The sequence below is a fragment of the Epinephelus moara genome, chromosome 1 (assembly GCF_006386435.1).
Source record: "Epinephelus moara isolate mb chromosome 1, YSFRI_EMoa_1.0, whole genome shotgun sequence".
In the NCBI taxonomy this organism is placed as follows: Eukaryota; Metazoa; Chordata; class Actinopteri; order Perciformes; family Serranidae; genus Epinephelus; species Epinephelus moara.
The window spans coordinates 37,361,550-37,388,702 of NC_065506.1; the positions used below are offsets into that span (position 1 = coordinate 37,361,550).

At 39.3% G+C, this 27,153-nt stretch overlaps 1 protein-coding gene across 1 annotated transcript in view; it reads right to left on the reverse strand.

The window, feature by feature from the left end:
- Window positions 1-24,561, reverse strand: part of map2k5 (mitogen-activated protein kinase kinase 5) — an 86,250-nt gene extending 61,689 nt beyond the window's left edge. Inside the window, exons 1-8 of the mRNA XM_050053267.1 lie at window positions 24,112-24,561; window positions 23,799-23,847; window positions 22,188-22,255; window positions 14,903-14,972; window positions 14,116-14,156; window positions 12,444-12,511; window positions 12,273-12,321; window positions 10,055-10,119 (exon numbers count right to left, since the gene is read on the reverse strand). Coding sequence (XP_049909224.1) covers window positions 10,055-10,119; window positions 12,273-12,321; window positions 12,444-12,511; window positions 14,116-14,156; window positions 14,903-14,972; window positions 22,188-22,255; window positions 23,799-23,847; window positions 24,112-24,243 — 542 coding nt within the window. The 5' untranslated portion in view covers window positions 24,244-24,561. The remainder of the gene's footprint in view (window positions 1-10,054; window positions 10,120-12,272; window positions 12,322-12,443; window positions 12,512-14,115; window positions 14,157-14,902; window positions 14,973-22,187; window positions 22,256-23,798; window positions 23,848-24,111) is intronic.
- Between the last annotated feature and the right edge of the window lie 2,592 nt (window positions 24,562-27,153).

Genomic DNA, 27,153 nt, shown 5'->3' on the forward strand with positions numbered 1-27,153 from the left:
CAGGCATATGCTCAGTACTTAAATGAAAATGAAAAGTAAAACTCTGCTCTCTTTAATGCCAATTACATTGACGAGAACAGTAATTTTAAGTCAATGGAGTCTGGCTTTGAGGAGACCATAGGTAAGTTTCACTTTCTGTTCAGTTTCCTATCAGAAAGGGCCGTCTGTTTGGGAAGTACCACACATACTACTCCATAGATAAGTCTTGGATTATACAGCAGGAGTTGCGTAAGAGTTTGACAATTGATGTTTTGATATGGTTTTGCTATAGTTAAGCGCGGCTGCCTATGATTCAATTCGTCAAGAATTTTGTCAGTTTTTGTAATTCAGTGGCCTGCAAGACAAGCAAAGTTCTCTTTACAAATTCAACGTAACACAGGGTGAGTACTTGATATACCCATGGTCTTTCAAGGGGTGAAGTATTCCTTTAAGGGCATGTTTTAGGGCTGGAGACATGGTGTGACTACTGCTTGGTTAAAGCTTTATTCTCAGACTGTCCTTGACCACCTCAGGGCCGAGCATCACTGTATGAGTTACAGTGACAGGCTTGTGACAGCGGGAGACATGGGGACAAGGTTACATAGCCACCCCCCGCCACTTCCCCTGATCTGACCCCAGTAAACGTGCCCCATTGCCTGGATCTTATTTACACTCCAGCTCGCTCTGTAATAAAAGCTCCATCATGCAGTATTCATAGGGCCCCTCTCTATGTCTCTGAAGTTGGGGCCGTGGGTTAGACAGACTGGCCTCCTGGATCAGGGCTAACGTGGTACTTTTACACTGCCACATGGATGACGGGCCGCCTTTCCCTCTCCCTGACTCTCTCACCTGATACGGCTATAATGGTCTCCTAACTGACATAGAGAATAGAGTAAGATAAACGCAGACACGTGCACGAGAGATGTGCATACAAGCACAAAGGCTTCCCAAATTAATATCCAGCACATTACAGGCAGCAAGGCTCAAAGAAGAAGCTCAAATAATATTTATATCCTGCCTTGATAAAAAAAAGAAGTGTACGATAATATTCCTTAGTTTAATGGATGGGCATCACTTTCAAGTGCAGGCCTCTTGTGGCTGACAAAGAACTTATAACATCACAACTTTGACAAAGAAAAAATATTGCTGTCGATTTGTATTCTTCAAGTGTGTTCTATAAATATTCGCTTATTGTCAGACCACTCCTACACATGCCACACTGCGCCACCTCCAGGAGAGGAAAGTAACAGCTGCAACAGTATAGTGCTGCAGACGTAGACATGTCTGTAATGTCATCTACAAGTAAGGACAGTAGGAGCTACTAAAACTGTACATTTTGAAAAATGTATGACACCTAGAGGCAATAAGTGTCACAGCACAAGTTTGCTAGTTGTATGCTTATTGGTTCAATGGCTGTGTTGCAGTTTCACAGTTAATGTGCCTTTTTTTTTTTTAAGCAACATAATTTTGTCAGACTAGGGTGTAAAAATTCTGGGTATATTTAAGGTGTAAACTTTCACTGGGAATTAACAAGAAACTGCAGGAATAACATGGAATTATAAGGGTTATGCTTTCAGGCTGTATAAAGAATGAACAGATATAGATTAATTAAAAGTCATCGATTAGCAGACTAATTCAAGCTACATCCCACATGATAACAGCTAGCAAGATAAATCTAGCAGAAGGTGTTAACAAGTTATAAACTGCGTACAACTTTCTGCTGGTATACTGAAATATCGAAAAAAAACAACAACAAATATATTCAGTCCTCAGTAATATAAACAAGGCTCTCCTGAAAACATGTAGTCCTTTGGCTCACACCGTGTCCTAACTGGATGCGACACAACCGAGTATCAGCAACTAAATCAGAACGATTGCATTGTTTTCTATTGGACTGTCCTAACTGCCTGTGAGCAATGTGACACAGCGCAGCACAATGTGACGGTATTGTCAGACGCCCTGTTTCTATTTGTATTCTGTCACTTGCACTGGAAGTGTCGCAATGGACAAGGAACGGCTGATTTATGACGTTAAAATGAGGAATTACCTACAGGATACCTCCTTACTTTACTTCAGAAACCTAAATAAGTTGGCGTCTGACTGGAGGGAGATTTATTTGTATCCCCCCAAATAAGTTCATTAACACAGTATGCTTTTACACTGACATTGTGCAATATTACAAAATTCCCGAGCTTGATTTCCCTTGGAAATTTTCCAACTCTTTGCTCTTATGTCAGACTTAACTCCAGTGGATAGCAAATACTCAGTCATTTTATATCACTATCATTTACTGAATGATGCTGGAAAACACTTGAATGTTGAATGAAGCTTACCTGTCTGGATAAATACGTAAAGAGCCAAAAAGTCTACCCATACACATAATATATACAAATTATTTTACCACACTCAAGTTTATAGTCTTGCACCAAAGACAAAACCTTGGCTGCACAGATGCTCAACTGTAATCGCAACTGGTTCTAGACACAATCTGAACATATCGGGACACAAGACACTAGGTTACCACCAATTAACCAAAAAGGTTTGGCCCTTCAATATACAGTCTAATCAATGAAGTGAAAAAACAAAATCAATGGAGAAAATGGGCTGAGAGAGTGAAGGATCAGCCATGGGTGTCTAAGTACATGTCACCACAGTCACAGTCAGGCAAATGTGCTTGTTTTAATTGCACTGCTGGATCCATGAGTCACCAAAATAGCCTGTTTGTCCTTGTTATTGTATTTATACGCCATAGAGTCACTGAGATTGCTGGACAAGATGGACCTCTGAGAGAGTGTGTAATAAAAAACAAAGGCCGACATTGATGGATGGCTAGGTCAGTGAGTGGCTATGGAGAGCTGAGGTGTTGGTAACATCCAATTGAGTCTAAATGGCTCTGGGTCATAAACGGGCTAAGAGGTTAAAAGGTGGGGGGCCTTTGGTGGTGCTTTCACACGTGATAAGCCTAATATAAGCTGGACCAAAGGGTAGAGGCTGAGGAAGACAGAGAATTGTTTTATTTAAGCAAGCAGGAAACCTGTCAAGGCCCTCTGTGAGTATGCATACAGTATTTTTAATGGATCATTTCTTGCCTGATACGGTAAAATTTCTTTGGATGAAATATTAATTTAAGGATTTTAAAGTGTTTTGCAAAAAAGGTTTTTCTAATCAGAACAATAACAGAAAAATCAAAACAGAAGTGCATATGTGCCCATGACATTGAAAATATATACCCGGCAATTAGGGCCGTAACGGTACATCTCCGCTTTCACTTTGTGCAGCGCATTCTCGCATTTTGACAACATGGCAAGTGAGCCTGACGAACCTGAAGACCCACCCGCAAACCTTAAGTCCTCCGTTTGGGAACACTTTGGTTTCAGGGTAAAATACGAAGATGGAAATAAACAAGTGGACAAGACAAAAGCAGTGTGCCGACACTGCAGAACAGCGGTCGGGTATGTACTTGGAAACACGTCTAACATGCTAACGCATCTAAAGCGACACCACCCGAGTTTGAACGTTAACCGGCACGACTAGAAAAAGCAATCTGGTGCAAACTACGATATCGTCGTCGTTTAAAAAGAAAGAGCGTTTCCCTGACCATCGCGCTAAAGAAATAACCAACGCCATTGGAGTTGAGTAAAATTGTTTAAGCTGCACTTTAGATATAAGCATGTTTTGTTTACTGCACTTTAACAAAGTGGGAAAGCTAAGTAAGTTCCTAGTAAAACTGAATCTGAGCAGGCTTTAAAGCTGACCAGCTGCACTATACTTTTTATTTTAATTGAGTAAAACTGTTAAAGCAGAAATGTATATTTATATTTTTCATTCAAAAAATGTGTTAAAAAAACAGCAGGATTTTATTTTTCACTTTTATATTTCTATTTTCATTCAAACAATGTGAAAAAGCAGGATTTTATATATATTTGTTTCATTCAAAAATTGTGTAAAAAGAGTTAACTGCTGTGGTGGTATGTTTTAATAAGGTTACCAATAAGTAAAAGATATTTAATAGTTGTCTATTTTTTTCATTACTGTACCGAAAAAAAACGAACTGTGACTTGTGTACCGAGGTACGTACCGAACCGAGATTTTTGTGTACCGTTACACATCTACTGACAATGTTTGTCTAATCTCTGACAAAAACGATCATGAATGTATTGTTATTATTTGTCAGCTGAAAAAAAAAAACTGTCACTTGCATATTTTAACAGCTACTGCTACCTGCAGTGCAACTTTTTGTCTCCCCATTCTGGCAACGAGAGTAATTACACAAACGCTGTTGACGCAAGCTTATGACAAATGCCTGCAGGTGAGTTTGCTGAATCTCCCAAGGAGTGCCCTCTTAAAGTCTTCGTAAATAAGGGCAGAGAGAAATAAAAAGCCAAGTGATTGAGTAGTCAGACGAGGTAATGAACAACTCAACAAGGCCTCAATGAGGAAGAGCTACACCAATGATGATCCGTGTTCATCCTTGCCATCAATAGCTTTCTGTTATTGACTTTAGTCCTTCCTCTGAATGCAGAGCTCCTTTCTTACCCGTAGCATCCATTCTAGAAACATCTTGGATGCTTCTCAGGAGCTTCCACCATAGTCCTGGCTGATGCTCCATCACTATGGTCTCCCTCCTCATCCTACCCCCTTTAGCTCTAGCTGGTGGACCTAAAACACACAACTTTTGATGTGCCAGTGCAGGAAATTTGCCAGAGCCACCAGAGACCACAGCTCTGATATACTGCAATTACAGAAAGGTTTTCTTGGTGGTGATAGGCTTAATCAGCATTGTGTGTACTCATTTGGTAAGGGCTGAAACGTGACTGATGTTCATTTAAATTTTAAAGTCCCGCACTCCAGCTTTAACGTTAATTTTCAAGTTGAAAGAAATACAAAATAGAGGACAACACACACTGGCAGAACGTGATGCGTCAAAACACCTGCATTCATTCTTTGCTATGCAACTGCCGGCGTTGGTCAATCAATGCATCAGGATATGCCATGGATACAGTAACCTTCTGGCTACTCCACCTTAACTACAGGTCTTGTCTGCATGGCAACCTTGGTGTATGCTACAGGCATCACCAACGTGACACTATGTAACACATGGGAAGGGTAGTTAGTCAGTAGCAGCTTCCATTCTATACTATGGTCTGACTTTTAGGGTTTCCTTTTGGAAATCCTTTTGGTTTCTTCAGCTGATACTGAAATTAAGACTGCTGTAGTGATATCAAACCAAAGCAGGTACTTCACCAAAATCTGGGAAATTAAACTATTCCTGTACAAATCACAGGCAGCCTGTAATCTCAAGTGGTACACAATAGTTTGGTTCTTTACCATGAAGAACAACTTGTTTTGTGTCTTCCCATCTCACTGAAAGCAATTCCAGTGTTTACAGAGCTGACAAACACTAATGTACCAACACTGTAAGTATGAAGACATTTAAATAAGTTGGAGAGAATTAGACTAACCAATGCTAATGCACTGCCCCTTTGTCTCTGCACACAAACAAAACACAGAGGTTGGGGTGAACAGTGATTGAAATGGACAGCAGATTACAGTGATCCTTTCAACCTAAACTCTTTATATTTTCTTTTCTTTGTGCACCTAATTGGATAATCTTAGCTTCCTGTCCAGACCCTCAAGAAAATCCCCAGATGATACAGCTTTTGTGAAGACAGACTGGATAATTATTTTGATGTACTTACAGTGTCACTGATTTTCTCTTCAAATAAGATAATTTACTTTGGCATGACATATTTGTAAAGAGATATTTACAGACACAATAACAGAGAGCTTTATCTAAGTTGTTACAGGTTCAGTGGACTTGTTAAATTGAAAAATCCTGCAAAACTGAATACAACACTACTCAGAGGTCAGCACGTCACCATTCTTGAACTACCCGACAAACAACCTGTCATTAACACATTAAAGGTGACGCCAAGGGAAGAGCGGCGGTAAATATTGACTGTGACAAGAAATAATTAAAATTTAAGAAACAAGGAAGCAATTAACAGTTTTAACAAAAAAATCTATGAGCTGATGTCAAGGCCACAAACACAATTAACACCAATTTTGTTACAAATTCACAATTTTGAGTTTCCTCTGGCTCTAATGACCAGTCTAGTTATACAGAGGCAGATGGGTCAAGAACGCTAGCTTATACTACTTATACTACGCCTTTTTTGTTTAAAAGACGCAAAGACTAACAGACTACATTTATTTATTTTTCAGAACAAAATGTGATTACTGAAGATGTTCTTTAAGAACCTTATAAACATTAGTCAGGCCTGCAAAGTCCAGGTTGTGCACAAACATGTGGTCAAGAATGGTGAAAGAAAGTGCAGTTGTTTCTGTGATTTGGACAGAGCACAGGCTAGCTAGGGCAGATCTTAGCGGTGATCTACAATTACAGTAACTATGTTGCTGTATTAGCAGTTGGTAGGTGACACTGCTCTATCTATTCAGTATGGTTTTAGCTTTAATCTTTGAGCCAACCTCTCTAAGTCATGATGGAGATTGGGTATATAGAGTCAGAGCTTTCAAAGCTAATGCTGACTCAGCAGAGAGGGAACAGCAGGCCAGGAAGGATGTACCTGGGGTAGTGTGGGAAGCAAAAGCCTAGTTGTAAAGTGTGGGCTTATGAGAGGCTTGGATAATGACTTACAGACACCCTTGAAGTTTCTGATAAATCATTTGGACATAGAAGGAAAGGCCATCACCCTAGCTGTCCTCAGCAGGGTGCAGAAATGTTGACCTCAAATGGGACAATTCTGGAAGGATAAAGGAGCACATAAAGTAGCTCCTAAACTGGACTAACATCTGTTCTCTGTCCAGAAGACATTGTTGGAAGAGAAGCTCTCATATATTAAATACATTATGTAGATGTAGCGTTCATAATGTTGCAATGATCCAAACATTGTTATTAAAAAGGCTCTAAGTGAAATTCATAACGAATTAGTTGTTCTCAAAATGGTGGTGACTGAGTCGGCTGCTAGCAGCTAACAGTGCTAACTCCTTTAACAGCACTTCACATCAGCAACACTGCTGACAGAGCTAATCGTGTTAACAAGGAAGTACCGGAGGGTGGACACTACGCTTACACCATGATGCCATCCCGATATCAGCAGTAACCAATGTGTGAGCCCAGTGCAGAGCGACAGCAATGCACTAGCCAGCTGGATACACACATGATGTAGCATTTACTTTAACAAACCACAGAGAAGCTCAGATTACAACACACAGAGGTAGCCTGACTTAATTCTCTGCTCAGGATGCCATTACTCCACCATATCTTTACTAGGGGTGTGACGATACACATATTTGTATTGAACCGTTTGGTATAAGCTCGGTCCAGTACGCATTACGAACTGAACGATATGCTGAACTGTCTTATTACATTTGGAAAATAAAATATACAGGTTAAACTGTGTGAAATATAACGTTCTCAGTGCCACAGTGCTCAAAGAGGCGGCCCACATAATGAAACAGGCAACACGCTGTGATTCTACTTAAAGCAGACACACACAGAGGCATGCTACACTAAGCTAGCTCGTTGCAGTATGGTTAGTGACGCTATTGCCAGACCAGAAATAGGAGATCCTTAGATAACCTACAGAAGTGGTGTTTGAAGCCACTTTGGTTTCGCTGTGAATTATGAGGGTGGTGACGAGAGAGAGAGTGGTGGATAAAAACACACTGAGCCAAACAAAGAGCCACTGGACTACTACAGAGTCTACTCAGCAGCCAACCCAGTAGCGCAGTAACATACATGACCCCCAAGCCGAAGCATGAGCCGCTGCACGGCCACAGACTCTTGTTAGCAGCTAAGCCAGCAGCACACACAGTCTCCAAACCAGGGAACAAGAGCTGCCGTGTGGCTGTAGCCTCTTGCTCAGTAGCTGACAGCAGCTAACATTAGCACAAAGCACACTTCCACAGCAGTGAGCAGTAACTACTGGCGGTCTGGTTCGGCCAGAAAGACTGAAAGGTATGATAGTGACAGCTGTTTAGGTTGTGTTTATATGATTGTGACATTTGACAGAGATGCTTATTTGTGTATTTATTAGACTGAAAGAGCTCAGAAAGCTCTCGGGATGTGGCAAACTCGCCGCCGACACACAGTGGGCAAAAGAAACAACACTGATACTATGTGTTCTGATGTTTGTTTGTAATGTATTTTTAATAATAGGACACAGAAATGGCGAAAAAGTTGAATGGACAAACTCCACAATTCAGCACTACACGGTTCCCAGTCTTTTCAGGTTTTCATCAAGTATTTACTAGAAAGAAATCGCTGATTTTACTTTACCCAGACTTTAACAAGCATATTTAGGACAGACCATAATTCCTGCTTTGTACAATGAAACAAAAACCCAAATTATGTTAGTTTTCATACATTTAGAATTTTAAAAATCAAGGAAATTTCTCAGACATCGCAACTCTTTTGCTGTATTGAAAATATTCCGAACCATGACACCACTGTCATGGATTTTGTGAACTGTTATACCCCTAATCTTTACACAGAAAGTAGTGGTTTGCTGCTATATTAATGCACTGAATGTCGAATGCAGAACCTTAAACGATATGACTTTTATCTCAGATTTCTAATTTTCAAAATGTAGATGCATATAAATGTATGATGTTATAAAAGACTGGTAGTAGCTGAATAAAACAATATCATCATTTTTATTTATAAATTTGTAATACCAAGGTCCAGAGAGCAGAACCAGCCACCCACAAAAGTTGTTTCAGCTATGACCATGATAATGATCTACAGTATCCATCAACAGCTCACTCAAAAATCAGTGTTTTCAGTAGCATACTGACTGTTTTGAGTATATTTTGTCACTTCTACAGTTTGAGAATTAGTGTGTAGTATGAATTTGGGAAACAGCATATATATTTAGGGACATGCTCACTGTGCCACTGTTGAAAAGCATGTTTGAGCCCATCTGCTTACTAAATGAGATTTATCTTAATTAAAATAGGCATGACATAAAACAATCTATAGCATCAACATGGTATAAACAACCAGGCTGTTTTTTTAATCTGTATTTTTTTTTATCTTCTCCTTCCAACCATAAAAATTTCAGCACCAAAGCATATGGATTTTTTTCCTTGACTAAATTGACTGAGAAGTTGTTGGGCTTGCAATATTGGCCTTCCCCACTGCAGTGTAACCATTTTTGGTGCCAAACTGATCAGCAATCTTACTCTCCTACAACTATGATAGATTGGCTCATAATGAAACTATCTCAAAGTCATAAAACAGAAAAAGGTGGTTGGAAAGAAAAGGGTGAAAATAAAAAAAAGGACACTTTTGTGTATTTGCCAGATGGGACATTTACTGGTTTTGCTGGGGACTGTGTAAAGCAGACCACTCTGTCAAGTCAAGGTTAGTCTGAGCAGTGATCAATACTTCAATCTCAATAAAACAGCTCAATAGCTAAGGATTGATGGGAAAGAGGACACACGAGGTGGGGAAAAGAAGGATAGAGGCAGCAACACAAATGCCAAGCTTGTCATAACGTTAGCAGGGCGGTAATACATTTGTCTAGCCAGGGAGGATGGAGCTCTCCCATCGTGGCAGGTAATGTGCTGAACTATAGACGGATTAAGTCAATTGCTGTCATACCTTACAGCCTCAAATCGATATCATATATGTTTGCAACCTTCAAACCAGAATAAATAAATGAAAGTAAAGACACAAACCAGCCTGATAGATGTCACACAAAACACTGAGATAAATGGGTTGAAGGGAGGAACAGAGGAAGGGTGGTGAACAATGGAGAACCATTCACAGAACCCTATTGTAGAGTGATGCGTTTGTCATTAAAACTGAGCTGAAAAAAAATAAAATATGAAAAGCCAAGAATCGTATCACAAGCATCAGTCTTAAACTGGCCACTAGCTGAGACATTCCTCCTCCGTATCTGCACTGTATAGAGGCTTTAACACCACTGAATACATCATTCAGACCATCTCACTTGCTTCAGCAGGTATCGCCTCAGTGTCACAATTCATTATTGTGCCATGGGCTTGTAATGGTAGAGCCTCAATGTGAGAGCCTAAGAACACTTACTTGTAGACTGTGCCTCCGTTTCCATGGCCAAGCTGCTCTTGATAGTGGATATCTTGGGCATTTATCTGCAGACACAGGTATACAATAATGGTACTGAGATGTTATAACATGAGAAGACATGCAACCAGTGGATGATATGTGTAACTAACTACACAGGTGAGAGAAGGAGAGTGAAAGAAAGAGGGGGACAACATGGTCACTGGAGGCTATAAACAAGACAGGCATTCAGGTCACTCCAAGTTCAGCAGCATAAGGAGAGAAAGCAGAGGGGCGGACAGAGGAGAAGAGGAGATCAATACAACATTTGCTGTCCAATTTATAAAAGGACATTGTGCTTGGGTGAGTGGGGGAGTAACTGATGTGGAGTTAAATGATGATTTGTTTGCAGTCATTGTTCCACTTATCATTGATAAAAAAGAAAAGGAAAAAGTGTTAAAGGAATTTAATACAGTCCACACAAACATGGCTAGTCTGGGAAAAAGTTTCGTCCATTTTGAAATTACCAGTCAAACCTTTCCTGTACGTCTGTGGAATTTTAACAGAGCGCTGAAATAATGTTTTGGTTATGATTTAATTAGAGTTCATGTGAATATATCTCAAATAACAGAGATAGCATTCTGTGTGTGAAATTCCTAAATGGTGGAGAAGGGTAATACACTGCCTGTCTGATGATACTGTGTGGATAATTATGAACTCCTGACTCCTCAAGTTCAGCAGTTACATTATAGACTTTAAGTGCTACTCAAGTGTTAAGTGTTACTTCACTATCCTAATGTAAGAGTGGACTAATTTATAGCTAAAGTGAACAGTCATACATTCATTTCAGGAATATGTCTTCACATTTTTTTGTAGTGTTTGTTCTGGTCTCGAGTTTTAGAGTGAGAATTTCTGTATTCTAAGGTCCAGTGTGTTGGATTTACTGGCATCTAGCAATAACACTGCAAAACCGAAACGTGTCAGAGAACTACGGTGGCCGACGCGAAAACACAAAAACACTAATGGTCCTATCTAGAGCCTGTGTTCAATTTGTCCATTCTGGGCTACTTTAGAACAACATGGCGGACTCCTTGGAAGAGGAGCGGCTCCTTAAGCAGATATAAATGGCTTATTCTAAGGTAACTAAAACACAACAATTCTTATTTTTAGGTGATTATAAACTAATGAAAACATAGTTATGAATGTTATATACCATTTCAACCAGTAGGTGCCCCTAAATCCTACACACCGGACCTTTAACAGATGCTATGAATATCTTCTGCTAATACCAAAATGAAAACGGTAAAAAAAAAAAACATTTACATAAACATATTGAGAACTATGTTATAAAACTTTAAGCCATTTAATTTACAATATTTTGTAAGTGCTATTGATGTAACAAGAAATAGCCTATACAATTGCAAAATGCTAGTGTCCTGAAAGTCCCTCAATTTACACAAAACAAGCAAAATAGTCCAGAGGGGAAAATCATTGTTTATATTTGGATCCCAAATGCCCAGAGTTTACAATGTCCAGTGAATAATTCTCTAATTATCTACGTCCCCAGTCCATGCTGCATTGGAGCACTTCATTCAACATGTGTATTAACAGTTTGTGTGTGTGGCGCTCAATGATTGATATTGATATGATATAAATGTGGGGCCGCCAATTTGTATTTTGTACAGTCAGAAAGACGCACGCATCACAACACACATGTAAGCATGTGTGTACACGACTCATGTCCCCCCCAGTCCATCTAATTGGTTTGATAACAGGGTGAGAGGAGAGAGGTGAAGAGAATGAGAAGAGATTGATGAAGGGATGGAGGAGAGGGGAGAGAACAGCTCTATTAGTTCACTGTGTTACAGGAGAAACCTGAGAGGCCGTTACCTTAATTGTCTCCCTGACACGCTAGCAACTCTGTGTGCGTGTGTGTGTGTGTGTGTGTGTGTGTGTGTATGAGAGAGAGTGTGTTTTATAAAAGAGAAACAGAGGTGTAACTGTAGCAGGCTTGATCCTACGAACCCACAGACTTCCTGCTCCCACTGTAGCACAGTGAAGAGACGATAACCAGATATACAAGCTGTATAACATGCCCAAAGTTGGCATCACAGAAAATCAATGGAGGTGCCAACTACCACTAGCGAGAATGTGTTTGTAGTCAGTGGAAACTAGGTGTGAGAGCAGGAGCAGCGAGATAACAGCAAGTCAAATTCTACTTAAACCCAAAACACAGGCTCACCTGCCCATTTGTCAGGATCCTCTTCAGCTCAGCAGATGATTTTTTTAAGCTGGAGGAAGGAACACAACACAGCTGACGCAAGTACCACAGACATCTTTCTACTCATCTATCAACCCACTGAAGTTTATTCGAGGCAGTGTAACATGCTCCTCATGCCCCGCCAAAGCTCACCTGTTGTTGGCCATGGAGTCTGGGACAACATGGGTGCAGTCATTGCCTGGGTTAGGTCTTGTATTAACCTGAAGGTGTGCAAGCACATACACAACAATGTGAAAAAACACACACACACACACACACACACGTGTTCACAAACACACACACACACACGTGTTCACAAACACACACAGACACACACTTAGTGGTCAAGGCCAAAAGACAGGCAGACAGACAGACATATGGCCAGACCCCCTAATGAACAAGAACAAAACACAAGCTCTCAGTTCAGCCTGGAGGTTAATTGGCTTTCGTAGGAGAGAAGGGAGGCAGGAGAGGAAGAAAGAAAGAGGTGTCCACATAGAGGAGGGGAAAGGATGACAGGCAGCAGAAGGGGAAAAGGGAGGAGAGGAGAGCCAAAAATATATTTGCATGAAAGTACAGCTTAAAACTGAAGGACGTGAGACGGATAAACCAGATTTTGGCAAGGACTGCAGGAAAATAAAGTAGTTTGTTTTTGGGGGGACATTTTTGCCTTTATTGGACAGATGTAGCGTGTGGAGGCAGACTGGAAATGGAAAGAGAGATGGGTATAACATGCAACAAAGATCCCCTGGCTGGAATCGAAACCGCGGATGTTGTGGTTATGAAGCACGTTAAGACATTAAAAATGTCATGCCTCACTGGGGTTATTGCTCCTGTTCTTTTCATCTGCATCTATGTTTACTCCAAAGACGTCTGTACTCAACCCAGATATTGTACACAAAAGAAGAGACAAGAAAAGGGTGCACTAAAAATAACTCCTTTAATTGAGGTCAAAAGGCCGGTGTGTTGGGTCCAGTAAAGCACAGGGATTCTCTCTTTAATTAGTGCCCAGGAAGACCTAATTTAAACAGCGCACAAGACTCCCCTCAGCCAATTACTTTTATATTAAAACAGGAGAAAAGAGGGGAAAGATTACCAGAGGACTTAAGGTTTTTGGAAAACATCATCTTATCAAAACAAGGACCCTTGACCTTAAAAAAAATTGACACAGTTCAGTGGTTGTAACCAAAGCTCCTCAGAGGATACTTTAAATAAAGCACTTTCAGTGTTTGGAAAGGGAGGGCTGATATTATTGTTGAAATAGAGATAGATATAATATGGATCATCTGGAGAGATGGAGGAGGTGTCAAGTCATTTAACCCATGGTAATTAGCAATGGGTTTCAATAGCAACATATGCCCAACATAAAATGGGAAGGTCTGTGGAAGGCCATTTGTAAATGGCAGAGGGGGGCTTGTAATGACAATTTCATGGTTGAACAATGACATCTTCCTATTGACTTAGCTTTTGCTCTAACCTGTGCTGATGTTCTTCTTATCATATGGAATGAGAGATCATAATACTCTGGAGGGGGATCAAAGATTCAGCATAACGCCCTGCTTTCAAATGACTAAGACCCAAGAATGTAAGAAGATAAGAGAAGAAGAGAGAGATGAAGCCCCGCTGCAGCCACAGCCAGCCGTCCCCATACATAAACATGGACAAGGGGAGCAAGAGAATGAGTGAAAGAAAAGGAGAGCCTTGACTTCAATTGACATTTCAATAAGTGGAACACAGCGTTACCAATCCATTTGCCTCAACTTCCCTCCCTCCCCTCCCCGTGTTCTCTGTGTAAGGCAGCTGAAACAATTATTGAGATAGGTACCTTCAGGCCATGTATGTTCCGGATCCCTGGAGTCTTGCCGGCTGAAACAGTAATTGACTAGATTGTAGAACACATCACTGGGCCATTTACAAATGTGCTGAAAAGGAATCAGTTCTTTGTAAGGAAAAAAAATGTGAAATGAAATGAGGGTTACTCTGAAATTAGTTGTAGACAAGAGAGTGATTGAGATGTTGGGCTCTTGAGACAGCTGCTGGTATGTAGGAAGGAAAAACAGAGTAAGAGAAAGGAGAAGGATAGAAAGAGGCAGATACAGAGTAAAAAGAGAGGGAGACTATAAACTTTGCCCTTGGGGCCTGTTAGTAATTATGTATGACTTTGGGTGCAGAGAAAACTACATGAAGATATAGAAAATGTATGAATATAAAAAGTAGTCAAAACCAGTTTTGTAAGAAACTGCATAATGCCAGAGATTTGGGCGAGGCTTAGCCTGAACACAAGCTTGCAGTTTCAATGTCCTTGGAGCAAAAGAAATGTAGATTTATAACTGACTGTCAACACGAAACACAATGAGCCACTGAATTTTAATGTTTTCCAGAGGCTGCATTGTTACTGCGAGCCACCAAACGCCCTGTGTTCAAACAAAATGAAAATGGGAGCAAGTGACTTACCCAAATTTTGGTTTAATAGTTTCCAACTAGGAAAGTGTGAATATTTTTATATATTTAAATTTTTGCTTGTGATTAATTGTCAACACTTTAATTACAAAGACGTATTGAGCCTTTCAGCATTACCAGTCTATGATAAACTGTAACATGTCACTCTGTACCTCGTGGAAAAATCTGTAGAGGGTCCGGCAGCAGTCCATTCATGCGTTGTTCATTCATTGTGTTGAAGTACTAAAGGGGAAAAGAAAGTCATAAACAGTTGAGAACAATAGTGATTATTATATATAGAGGAACTTACAGGGGACATATTGTGCTTTTTTGTATTTTCTGTCTCAGGGTGCTTTCAGACCTAGAGTTGTCTTGCTTTGGTTTGAATCAGAGACTTATTTTGTTATAAAATTGTACAATTGCCTAGAGTTGGTTTGTGTTCTCACGGCAGCATTTACAAGCGGACCAGATAAAATGCCTTGTGCGAGAAAGCTGCTCTTGATTGGTCAGAATTTCCAGGCAGGAAAAATCCAGGAAGTAAACAAAACGATGAAGAAGAGTACACTTGCAAGATAAATGTGACACTTTCTAATGTCACAATGGAGGGACAACTACGCAGGTTGATTTTAGCGCTGCTCATCGTGGACTATATTGCTGTCATTGTTCATTTTAGTCAAACCATACAGTTTGAAAACGAGGCGCGGCTCCAACTAGAAAACAATGTTTTGATGCATTGGATGTGCTGAATGTGCATATTAAGGCAGTACAGGAGGAGGTGCACATTAATAATCCTCCAGGACTGTAACATGCTCATGTTTAACCCAAACAGTGTGTCATGTGACTGCAGTTGGTTACTTTTTGTCTCTTTGCAGTTCATTTGCATCTTTTTGTGGCCATTTTGAGTCTCTTCTTCGTCGGTACTAATTTTGACTTAAGTGACTGCAGGTAGTTTTAATCGAGGTTGGAACACATTCTCACCACAAACGAACTGTATCAGAGTTTGTTTGTAACCGGACTGAGACCACCTCTTCAAGAAGGTCTTGGTCTGGTTGTTTTGGTGCACACCTGAGTGTGACTGCTGTGTTCACACCTGCCAAAATGAACCGCACTTAAGTGGCAAATGAACTTGAGTTGGACTTAACCGAACCAAACTGGGCAGGTGTGAAAGCACCCTTCTATATAGCTTTACAATGATGGATGTTCATATTTGACTTGGCCAAGGTTTCAAATAATGAAGTAAGCGTGTATAGAAGTAATCCCTGTGAGCAAAAACTTCAGGCTTCCTACTGTTGTGAATACTTTGTTTCCAACAGTCTCTTAACAATCTCTTTTTCAAGGGAGACCTGGCCAAGACAGGCAGCAGCAAGTACAAAACACAGTTACAAATTACACAGATAAAACACAAACAAATAAAAGAAAAAAGTATTGAATTTACAAGCAGATTATGAAAAACTACATGCTAGCTACATGCTAACGTTTAAGGAGACTGGCGCTAAAACAGAGCATTTCAGACAGTGGGTGAATTCTTCTTCAATTCTGTTTCTGTTCATCTTGCCCACATTGATTAGGTTAAATTATCACTGATTGCCAGTATTTTTTTTTGGAACATTTAAGCCTATTTAACATTTTCTAGTACAATCCTTAGACACAAGTATGAACCTGAAGATGAGCACAATAGGTCCTCTTTAAATATACTTTGTTTGGATAATGACTTACTTTACTTAAAAGAAAAAACAAATGAAGAATTTGCAATTTGCGTATGTGCTACACTGATTTTAGAGTATTCCACACAGAAAATTGTTATCTAAATGACGTCAGAATTAATCCACAGTGTTCCCAAAAATGTGAGCATGCTGTGCTGAAATCTGTTGCCGATGAGGACCAATGCCCTGTGGGCTTGTTCTGAAGGAGTGTAGCATTAACCCTTTTCTCCTCCAGGTCAACAGCTCACCAAACACTCATATCCTACAGGACTAACACGTGCACACACACACACACGCTCTGGAGCCTCGCAGACGCTTGCCAAGGCAATGCAATAATTGATGTTTCAGTTAACCAAACCATCTGTTAAACTGTGAGCGTGTGTGTGTGTGCATAATGTGTGTTTTGTTTATATCCCCTCCTCTTTGAGGCTTCAAACCAACAAAAATTAACAGCAAGACTTAACAAAGACACAGTTAGACACTTTAGAAGATGTCTTTACGTAGCCCACACATACATGTGTTCATTGTGTTTCAGTTACAATCCAGTATAAACTACCAAGTCATCACTGTGATATGTAAATTTGCTCTCTCATTGTGGGGGAGGACGGGAAGGAGGGAGGACGATGGGACTGGCTTGGATGGGAATGGATCAGAATGGCTACCCAAGTGGCACAGCTGTTATTAAAAGGCCTATTTATCACTGTCAGATCCCTCCTCGCTCCTAGCCCTCTGCTTTCGCCCTCCAGCGTTTTCACTAGGCCACATCTGAACAATGGGCCTAATACCAAAAAACATGTTGTGTGTGTTGAGGGTGTGTTGGGGGGGTCGGGCTTCACGTACCTTTAATTTTCCGCTCAGCTAGCTTATTGATTAAGGCTGCAATTACCACCTAATCTGTAGTATGTGTGTTATTAAAAGACATTCTCCATTGTTGGCCAATAACTAAACAGTGTCCGATCCCAAATACCATCGCTCAGCCTTAAGGGACAAGTGGGAGAGCGGGAGCAGAGAGTGGGTCTCATCATCATTAGCAGGCTAAGGGGAAAATGGGAGTAAGAATGGTGGAATTAGAGCCACTACCTCCAGGGGGAGCTGAGCGAGGAACGGATGAGGTCACATGTTTTTTTTAGCACCTGACACAGGCCAGTCTTTAACTTTGAACAGGGGCGTCTGTCTTTCAAGGTGTCGAACAATGATTAGAGATGCCTGGAAGACTTGTGGGTCTCACAGGAGCATGTAGCAATCAATGTTCTCAGTGATGGGGGATACTTCTCACAATAAATGCCCTCTGCAGACTGATGTTAATTAAGTGCTGAATTTGAGCATTAATTTTGTTCAGCAACGAGGAGCATAATTTTTTTTTCCCACAAGGCAATGTTAAAGCAAGGATCTTGGATATTGTAAAAAGCACTGTGTGGTGACGGTATGTTTAAAAGTCTGGGTATAAATATATCAATTAATTATCACAAACATACACACACACACACACACACACACACACACACACAGAAACGCAACCATGAGAGACTCTAATGAATTATCCCACCTTTCACCTAACATGCTGGTTTTCCTTAATTCCTATTAATTTCACATAATGGCTGTCTGCTCACCTGGAATTAACAACGCTGAGGCAAAAATCCACTGAGGTCTCTACGGAGGCCAAATGGCAACCACAGCAAACAACGACAACATGAAAAAAAATCCTCTGAATACAAATGCAAATGACTGCTGAAACGTATAACCCTTGCATAAGACATTTAAAGTACTCGGTTAGTGTAAATGATATTTTAGTGAGCTCAGTATTTTCCAGGTGATCAGCAGCTTTTTGTGCACTTGCCCGTCCCACGAGGAGTAGAAAGCTATTACGGTGCTCTTGGATTTGTTTGCCAAAAATTCATTGTGGCTTTTGAAATCTGTGGACGAAGCAGTGTTGTGCTGTGGATACTAAATACTTGTGCTGCAGGTCAGGGTCGTAAATTAATATGCTGTTAAGACATGTCGCATCATCTGAATAAAGAACTAATAACTGTTGGGACAATAAGCTGCCCTTTAACATTACAAAAAGAAATAGTACTATATGTTTATTGTTGCTTGTTGTACTACATAAATGTACAAAATATATAGTTACAGGTTAACATAATAAAGATTAAGTTCAGTGATATTTTCATATAAAAATCTAGTTAAAAATTGACTACCATGAACAACAATGGTTCCAACTGTAGCTTGAAGTTGTTGTAATTGTATTGCCTCTGCTTCTCTACAGAAATACACAGGTATACCGGCAATTGGTTGTAGGGCTGCGCAGTTAATCGAAATATTATCGAAATTGCAAAATGAACAAGGGCAATATCAGAATCACAGATTCTGCAATTTTTTGATAAAGGTAAAATATGTCACAACATACTGTATCAGTATAAATGAAGCATAAAGACAAAGCGCAATGCATCATACTCTGAAAACCACACCCACTGGAGGGGAAAATTACCGGCGCCACAGTGTACAACCAAGGGCTGAAAAGCAGAGAAAATGCCTGTAGGTAGCTAAAACATTGGATTTCTGAGCGTCAACGGATTATGTTAGCATCTTTTGTCTACCAGAGAGAGAACATTACATTGACAAACTCCATATTGTGAGTCTATTTCAGTTTCCCTTCTCCTTACCTTGCTTATCTTGGAGAAATGATCCCAGTGAACTTGTGAAAGTGAAAAACTTTGATATTTACAACTATTTGATCGAATCATCAGGTCCGATCATCATTTAATCTAACAAAGATCAAAAGCAGGCTACACATAGCTTAGTTAGCTTCAACCTCCTCAGTTATTGAAGGTCAGGCTCCCACAGTTTCCTATATATTCCTGCTGATGCCTCATATTGCTTAAAAGCTCAGTTTTTGTGGTTTGGCAGCTTGTAAAAACTTAAGTTATGCTTTCTTTACCATGTTGGTGGTGCATCTCACCACGCAGCAGCTTTTTAGGCATTTTATGTTCTCTAGCTACAAAGTCAACAGAATGAATTGTTTTCCTGTCCAGTGGGGGCGAGACGTAAATGTGCTCGGTCTATATTGTGGTGCTATGGAGATAACCTGGCCTACAAATCATATTTGAGACCAGTGTGGGGCACCAGCCAAATGCTGGTAAAATATGCAAGTGGCTGCTGGATTTGCCAAATGCTGGTAAAATATGCAAGTGGCTGCTGGATTTGCTTCATTTACCACCCCAAAATACAATGGTAATCTACTGAGTGGCTGGTTTTAGATTTTAATTTCCAACATTGTTTCAGATGTAAGGGAACATGCTTGTTGGGTAAAGACCCCAGCCAAAAATCACATCCTCATCTTTTTTATATATATATTTTTTAGAAAACATAAAATTACCATTCCCACTAAAATCATGACTCATACTGCAATGGCAGCATCAAAAAAAAAAACAATCGCTATACAATGTTTTTGTATTTTGTGCAGCCCAAATTGGTTGATCATGCATCCAGTTAGTTTAAGAATTAGAGTGCCATGGTCTTTTCTTTCAAACTTATCTTAAATTATGAGTCCACATATGTCCTGAAAGAACAAAAAAGTAGCACTGCACTATCAAAATCTACTGCAGCAGCATAACTGTACTTCTAAATAGGGCTGGACGATATGAAGAAAATCAAATATCACAACATTTTTGACCAAATACCTAAATATTGATATTGTAAAGATATTTTAAAGATATTGTAGCATTGACTATCAGTGTTTTTACAAAATATTTACACAATAAGATTAAAAAATCCCCAGTAATGTGGATATACAGTGGGGCAAAAAAGTATTTAGTCAGCCACTGATTTTGCAAGTTCTCCTACTTAGAAAGATGAGAGAGGTCTGTAATTNCTTGCAAAATCAGTGGCTGACTAAATACTTTTTTGCCCCACTGTAATGACTAAGTGGGGAAAGACAAATAATAGAAAAGCTGGAACAGTCTGATATTTTCAGAAAATTACATCACAATATTACAACACAATATTAAAATATCCAAAATCTAAGACAATATCCAGTATCATCCCCATATAAATATAATAGATAGATAAGATAATACTGAGTTGCAATTTTGGCATACAATACACAAAATGGTGGTGGTGATACCAGAACCACAGGACAGAAAATTCCTTAAATCTTATTGGTACATCAATACTGTGATTTCCTTGAAAGCGTCACCAATTCAAACAGGATAAAATCGCAAAAGAACCCCAAATAAAGGCTGAGTTGAGAATAAAAAAGCTGGCTGAGGTCAATACTTTTTCCATCCCTGTTTCCAAAACGCTCATCGGCACAACAGCTGTCTCTTTTTGCTTAATCACCCTGCTACCCTATGCTACTTAATGATTAAAAAGCAACCACAAGTGAATGCATGATAAAAATGGACAAAAAACAAGGAGTGTAAATTGTGCCTGTGGCTCCAGCAGCATCATTGTGAGCTGATGGGGGGTAAAAGACATCCACAGATGAAAGTAGATTTTGAACAATTCTGCAGCCCAGGGGGCCTCGCTCTTTAATGAGGCAAAACTTTAAGTACTGAATAATAAATAATAAAAATTGACAGTTCATTTAGCTTTCAGTGTACCTCGTAGAGAAACCCATTACACGCCATTACTCTTACTGTCCGTGGCATGAACAGTAAATATGGTGGAATATGAAAATGTACAGCACTAGGTGGGGGAGCTGGATGTGTAGAGGAAGTGTGTACATTCATGGGGCTGAGTGTATGTGTGTTGCTTGAAACTACCAATAAACATTTTTTTACCTGAGGTTAAACTCAACTGGATGAGGCTATATGGTTACAAAATTTTTCACAGGTTACTAAATTGCAGATAAACAACGTCAGTGTAGAGGTGGAAGCAGGAAGTCAAAATCTGTCAGTCCTGTCTATTCATCAGCATCAGCATCAGACCAGTGGCGCCTCCAACACCACAATACACCAAGTGTTTTCTTCACTGTTGCCTTTTTAAAAAGATACAGTATACAGTATCTGACCATCTTGAACCCTTTAAACACCACTATATAAGGTTTTGGTGACCATGACAGGAACCCTGTACCACTGCAACAAAAACATACTTAACTATAAAAGATTTTCAAGTTTTTCTCTTTGTGGATTGTTTTTATACCTTAAAAGGGACCTATTATTAGAACTACAAAGACAACCTATTTGATAATCAATTAATCGGTTTAAATTTTTTTTAAAAAAAATAAGTAAAAATTCTCTAATTCCAGCTTCTTAAATGTAAATATTTTCTGGTTTCTTTACCTCTCTGTAACAGTTAACTTATCATCTTTGGGTTGTGACAAAACAAGACATTTGAGGACATCACATTCTTCTTTGGGAAACACAGATTGACATTTTTTAGACCAAAAAACGACTTGATTAATCGAGAAAATAATCAGCAAATAATCAACAGTGAAAATAATTGTTAAGTACAGCCCTACTTATGATGTTAATCTTCAGGTTTATACTTGTATTTTGGGATTCTACAAGAACGTGTTTACATACTTCAGTGTTCCAAATACCTAATTTTCCTCATACTGTCTGTGCTGGAACTGTATTCACCCTCTGTCTGAGACAGTCCATTTTGACCTTAAAGTGTACATTTTTCATTAGAACTACTCGCTGATGAACAAACAGCCCCCTGCTAAAACTGCTACATCATAAAATTAACATAAACATACAATTATGTTGTGCAATTTGTGGAATGGATGTGTGAAATCATTCATTTATATACTCACATATGACAACATGGCTTTAAGTTCTTCATCACTTCTTACAGTGATTCTGTCCCCCACCTCGTCTTCATCTAAAAAAAACACAGCAGCATTTTAAAATTTGGATTACAAAACGTTTTACCTAAACAATAAAACATAAACAGCTATCAACATCATGGGCAGCATTCAAAGCAGAGGATTGTGTTTTTGACATAAAACTGAATTGATTTAGAGGTAAGAGATAACATAACAAACTTACAGCAACTGTAACACAAAATTTAATTACATTTTGCATTTTATATCATCTAATAATACTTTGACAAATACAACTTACTCCATATCATGAAAACCTTGAAAGCAAAGTCATCTTACATCAATCCTTCTGAAACTGTTCACATCACTTTGAGGAACAACATGAGAGAAAAGTAACAAAGCCTTTGTAAAATTTTAGGTATATTAATGGGGATGGTTCATGTATTTTCAAAACAAAATGTAAAAATTGACAGAAACTGATAACTGTGATGACGTGCAATGCAAAAGTTTTATGAGTAACGCAGTCAGCACAGCATGTAATATACAAGACAGACAAAGACACAAATACCTCTGCCATGAGTACACAGTATTTTACTGTTTATATTTCTGGGTTGAAATGACAAAAAGTGTCTTTTGTCAGCATTTAATGATTTATCCAAACGCCAAGCACAAACTACAGTATACTCACCAGTTATATCCACCAATTCGTTGACATAATTACAAAGACTGACCATAAGCATTACTACAAACTGTTTAGAATCAATGCTCCTTAAAATCTTTTTCCAAAAAAATTAAATAAATTAATCTAGTTTATTAGGATATACATTTGTCCATTCATTTCCGTAACCACTCATCCTGTTGGAGGTCACAGGTGTGCTGGAGCCTATCCAAGCTGACATTGGGCGAGAGGCGGGGTACACCCTGGACAGGTCACCAGACTATCACAGGGCTGACACATAGAGACAGACAACCATTCACACTCACATTCACACCTACGGACAATTTAGAGTCACCAGTTAACCTGCATGTCTTTGGACTGTGGGAGGAAGCTGGAGAAAACCCACACTGACATGGGGAGAACATGCAAACCCCACACAGAAGGGCTCCCCTACCCTGGGGTTCAAAAGCAGGTACTCTTTTGCTGTGAGTCAACACTGCTAACCACTGCACCACTGTGCTGCCCAGGATATACAACAATTCAAAAAATGTGGAGTGCTATTCTTTTTTTTTTAATTAGGCTATACAACAATCTAAAAACTTAGCACAATACATATTATTTTGATTCATAATGATAGCACTTCAGTGATTCATATTGTCCTGCCCTCTCCAGATGTAGCCATGTACCGTACATCTGAACACATTACCTTAATTAGGAGCAAAATCTATGATGAATATGATAATCAAAGGGCTCCCATACAGCAGTAGGGGGGTTTTGACAGTTGATATAAAGTTAGTAAATTACAGGACTATGGTTTTGTTGTACAAACTGTTACCAATCAGAAACACAGTACAGGTCGCTCAGAAGATTACACAGTACTGTAAACTTTTGATGTTGTTCCTGTTTCAGCAATAAGGTAATACAAGTATGACACAGACACTTACATTCAAATGCTGTGACAGTGGCTTCAGGCATCACATCTCTGATGGCGACCTGTGTGACAGGAACAATGATAAAGCACAGTTTAACACTGTGTACATATAAAGGAAGAGAGACAGACCTCGAAACAACAACCACACACATTAATATATAATGTAGGGTCAGAGTGGATTCACTGTTTGGTGTATAACTGGCACAGACACAGAAACTGAAAGTGTGACATCCAAACTGTACCACTGTACAGCTGTTTTTAACAACTAACATAAAGAGGAAACAAGAGTGACAGTTAGCTAGCTCTGTAGCATTTTAAAGACTCACCAGCAAGTCATTGAAGTTGAGAAGAGATGGACAGTCAACGGCCGAGTCCATGTCCCCTGACGGCGTCTTGATGCGGATCACTATCGCCTCGGTGTCCATTTCGCACGGCTTATTTAAATCGAGTATGAGCATAAAGAGGAAGCATGAAGCCTCATACTAATACCTGGCTGGCTGTCTAAGCTAACGAGCTAATTTCCTGCAGTGGTTTGCTAACGACACATGCTAGCATCCTGCTCAGTACAGACACTTTTCTCAAGTGATGCGGAGGATTGAAAAACGTTACAAACGCGGGGTCGGTTAACGGTCACGTCATAACCGTATGAGAGGTTTAGCTTTAGCGGTAGATATATGTGCGCCCGCTGTCTGAGGCAAAGTTTTATGTTTAGTTACGTGACATATTTAGCCATGAAGCTAGTTTTGAGGGAAACACAACTGCTCCAACAGCGTTTCCGAATCAACATCCGCTCCGGGAATTTCAAAATAAAAGACCTCCGTCCCAGTATCCACTCACAATACTGCAACTTGAACTGTCAGGTGAGAGATCAGACACAAGTTGCTATAACCAGTGGTGTAAAATACTGTACTCCAATACAGCTTTGAGGTACTTGTTCTTTTCTTGAGTATTTGATTTTTTTGCTACTTTATGGTAAGGGTTGCAGATATACCGGTTTCAAGGTACACCGTGATATTAAAATTGACCTTATCATACCGAGTACTGTATATTTGTTCATCTACGAAATAAAAAATGCAAGAAAATAACACAATCTCAGCTTCACTGTAGTTATTTTCAAAAGGGATATTTTTTTCACACACTTCCATTAAAAATGGTTTCATCTTTACAACCCCCTTCCACCTTATTTTATTTTATTTTATCTATTGATTTCTCCTTCAGGGTTTTTGTGTGTTGTTTTTTGTGGGGGGTTTTGTGCTGGTGTGTTTGTTTTGTTCTGTTATGAGTTTACAATTTCACTTACAGTAATGTTCACCTGTGTATTATGTATCTGTAATAATTGTTTAAAAATAATAAAAATGTCATTATTAAAGAAAAGTTTCAAATATAGCAATAAAATGTTTGTTTAACCAAAAATAACCCTCCTGTTTTATTTCTTTTGAGTGTAATTCTGACTGATAATAATAATAATAATAATTCTGTAATATCGTGATACCATGAAACCACATTATTTTCTGAAACAGTTACTGTATCATACTGTGAAAATTTCGTCACGATTGCAACCCTACTTTATGGACGCCAATGTTGTAACTATTTTTTATTCCACTACATTTCTTTGACAATATTCTTTACTACGTAGTTTCTTTTACAGATTTTGCAGTAGCTCAGTCCATAGGGACTTGGGTTGGGAACCGGAGGGTCGCCTGTTCAAGTCCCTGTCCGGACCAAAATATGGAGCGTGGACTGGTAGCTGGAGAGGTGCCAGTTCACCTTCTGGGCACTGCCGAGGTGCCCCTGAGCAAGGCACCGAACCCCCCAACCACTCGGAGCGCCTGTCATGGGCAGCCCACTCTGACATCTCTCCACTTAGTGCATGTATAGGTCCAGTTTGTGCATGTGTGTATTCGGACCTGTGTATAATTGACAACAGAGTGAAAAATTGAATTTCCCCTCGGGGATTAATAAAGTATATAAAATTCAAAAATTCAAATTCAAATTCAAAATTAATACTATGAAATGTCAATCAACTACTGCATCATTATTATTAAGCTGCCAGCAGCATGTAAAGTAGTTACGTTGAGCTTTTCCTATACCAGCTTAAAAATTCACATCTCAGTTCAAATATTTGTCAAGTGAACAATAATTGCAAGAGCATTCATTTCCATTGTTACAGTTGTCAGGTGACAAAATTTGGGTCTTACACTCCTTCAGGATTTCACTTTAAATATGCACAGATTTTACAGTTGTTTAGTCTCTTTTTGTTGTTGTTTTGCATCACTTTATAGTCATTTTGTGTTTCTTTCTGGTTGTTTTGCCCCTTTTTGTAGCTGTTGTGAGCAAGCAGCAACCTCTGGGGTGTCAAAATAAAGCCTATTTGGAAGTTTCAAAAACTGCAGTTCCTTGAATGACCAATTGAGACCGGCTCCAGAAGCCAGTCAGTCCCCATAGACCCCCTATGTTGAAATGTCCAACTTTACTGTAGAAATAAACATGTTTACAAAAAAAACAAACACATTTTGGTCTCTTTAGCTAATTTCCCCCTTTGTGACAACTGTATGGAGGGTGAAGTTTTATATAACTCACCCATTTACATTTTATTAAGGATTAAAGTTACGCATAATTGAGAGCGGACCACTTTGAGTGACTGTCTGCAGATAGTGTCCTCAGCCTTTTTATCAGATCCACTCCTCGCTTCTCCACAGTGCCAGCCTCTCAGCCAGATATAGTCACCTCTGGCTCTGAAAAACCAAAAAATCAGGAGTTCATGAACCAATGGGTGACGTCATGGTAGCTCCGTCCATTATTTTTACTGTGAGTCTCTTAGTGTCTCTTTGCAGCTGCTTCGCATCTCTTTGTTGTCTTTTGTGTCTCCTTGTAGTTATTTTGTGTTTCTTTGTAGTCATTTTATGTTTCTTACAGGTTTGTACTTGATTGAGTGACATTTTGCAGGTGAAAGCCACAGGGGCCCCTGGGCCTGTGCCTGGTAGGCCCGTTCAGTCATTCATTCATGGTTCTGCCCACTTAACCAGCAGAACTGCCTGCATTAAAATCCACTAAAAGATATCACTCACATATTTCCATAAAATGTTAAAGCATATTTTTAACTTCCTGTGTAAAATCATTATCTTAATGACACTCTGTGCTTCTGCCTCCCAAACAAAAGGACAAATGATCCAAGTCCCAATCGTATCAGTTATATTAATCATATCAGTTACACCTGACTTCTTTGACCAACAACCAGTATGCAAAAAAAGAAACAAACAAAAAACAAAACATAACTTTAATTTAACTTATTGGACTGTGACTGCGTTGTGAATACTGGAGTGCGTATAATGTGATTGAAAATATTTAAAATATATTTTTGTTTGTCA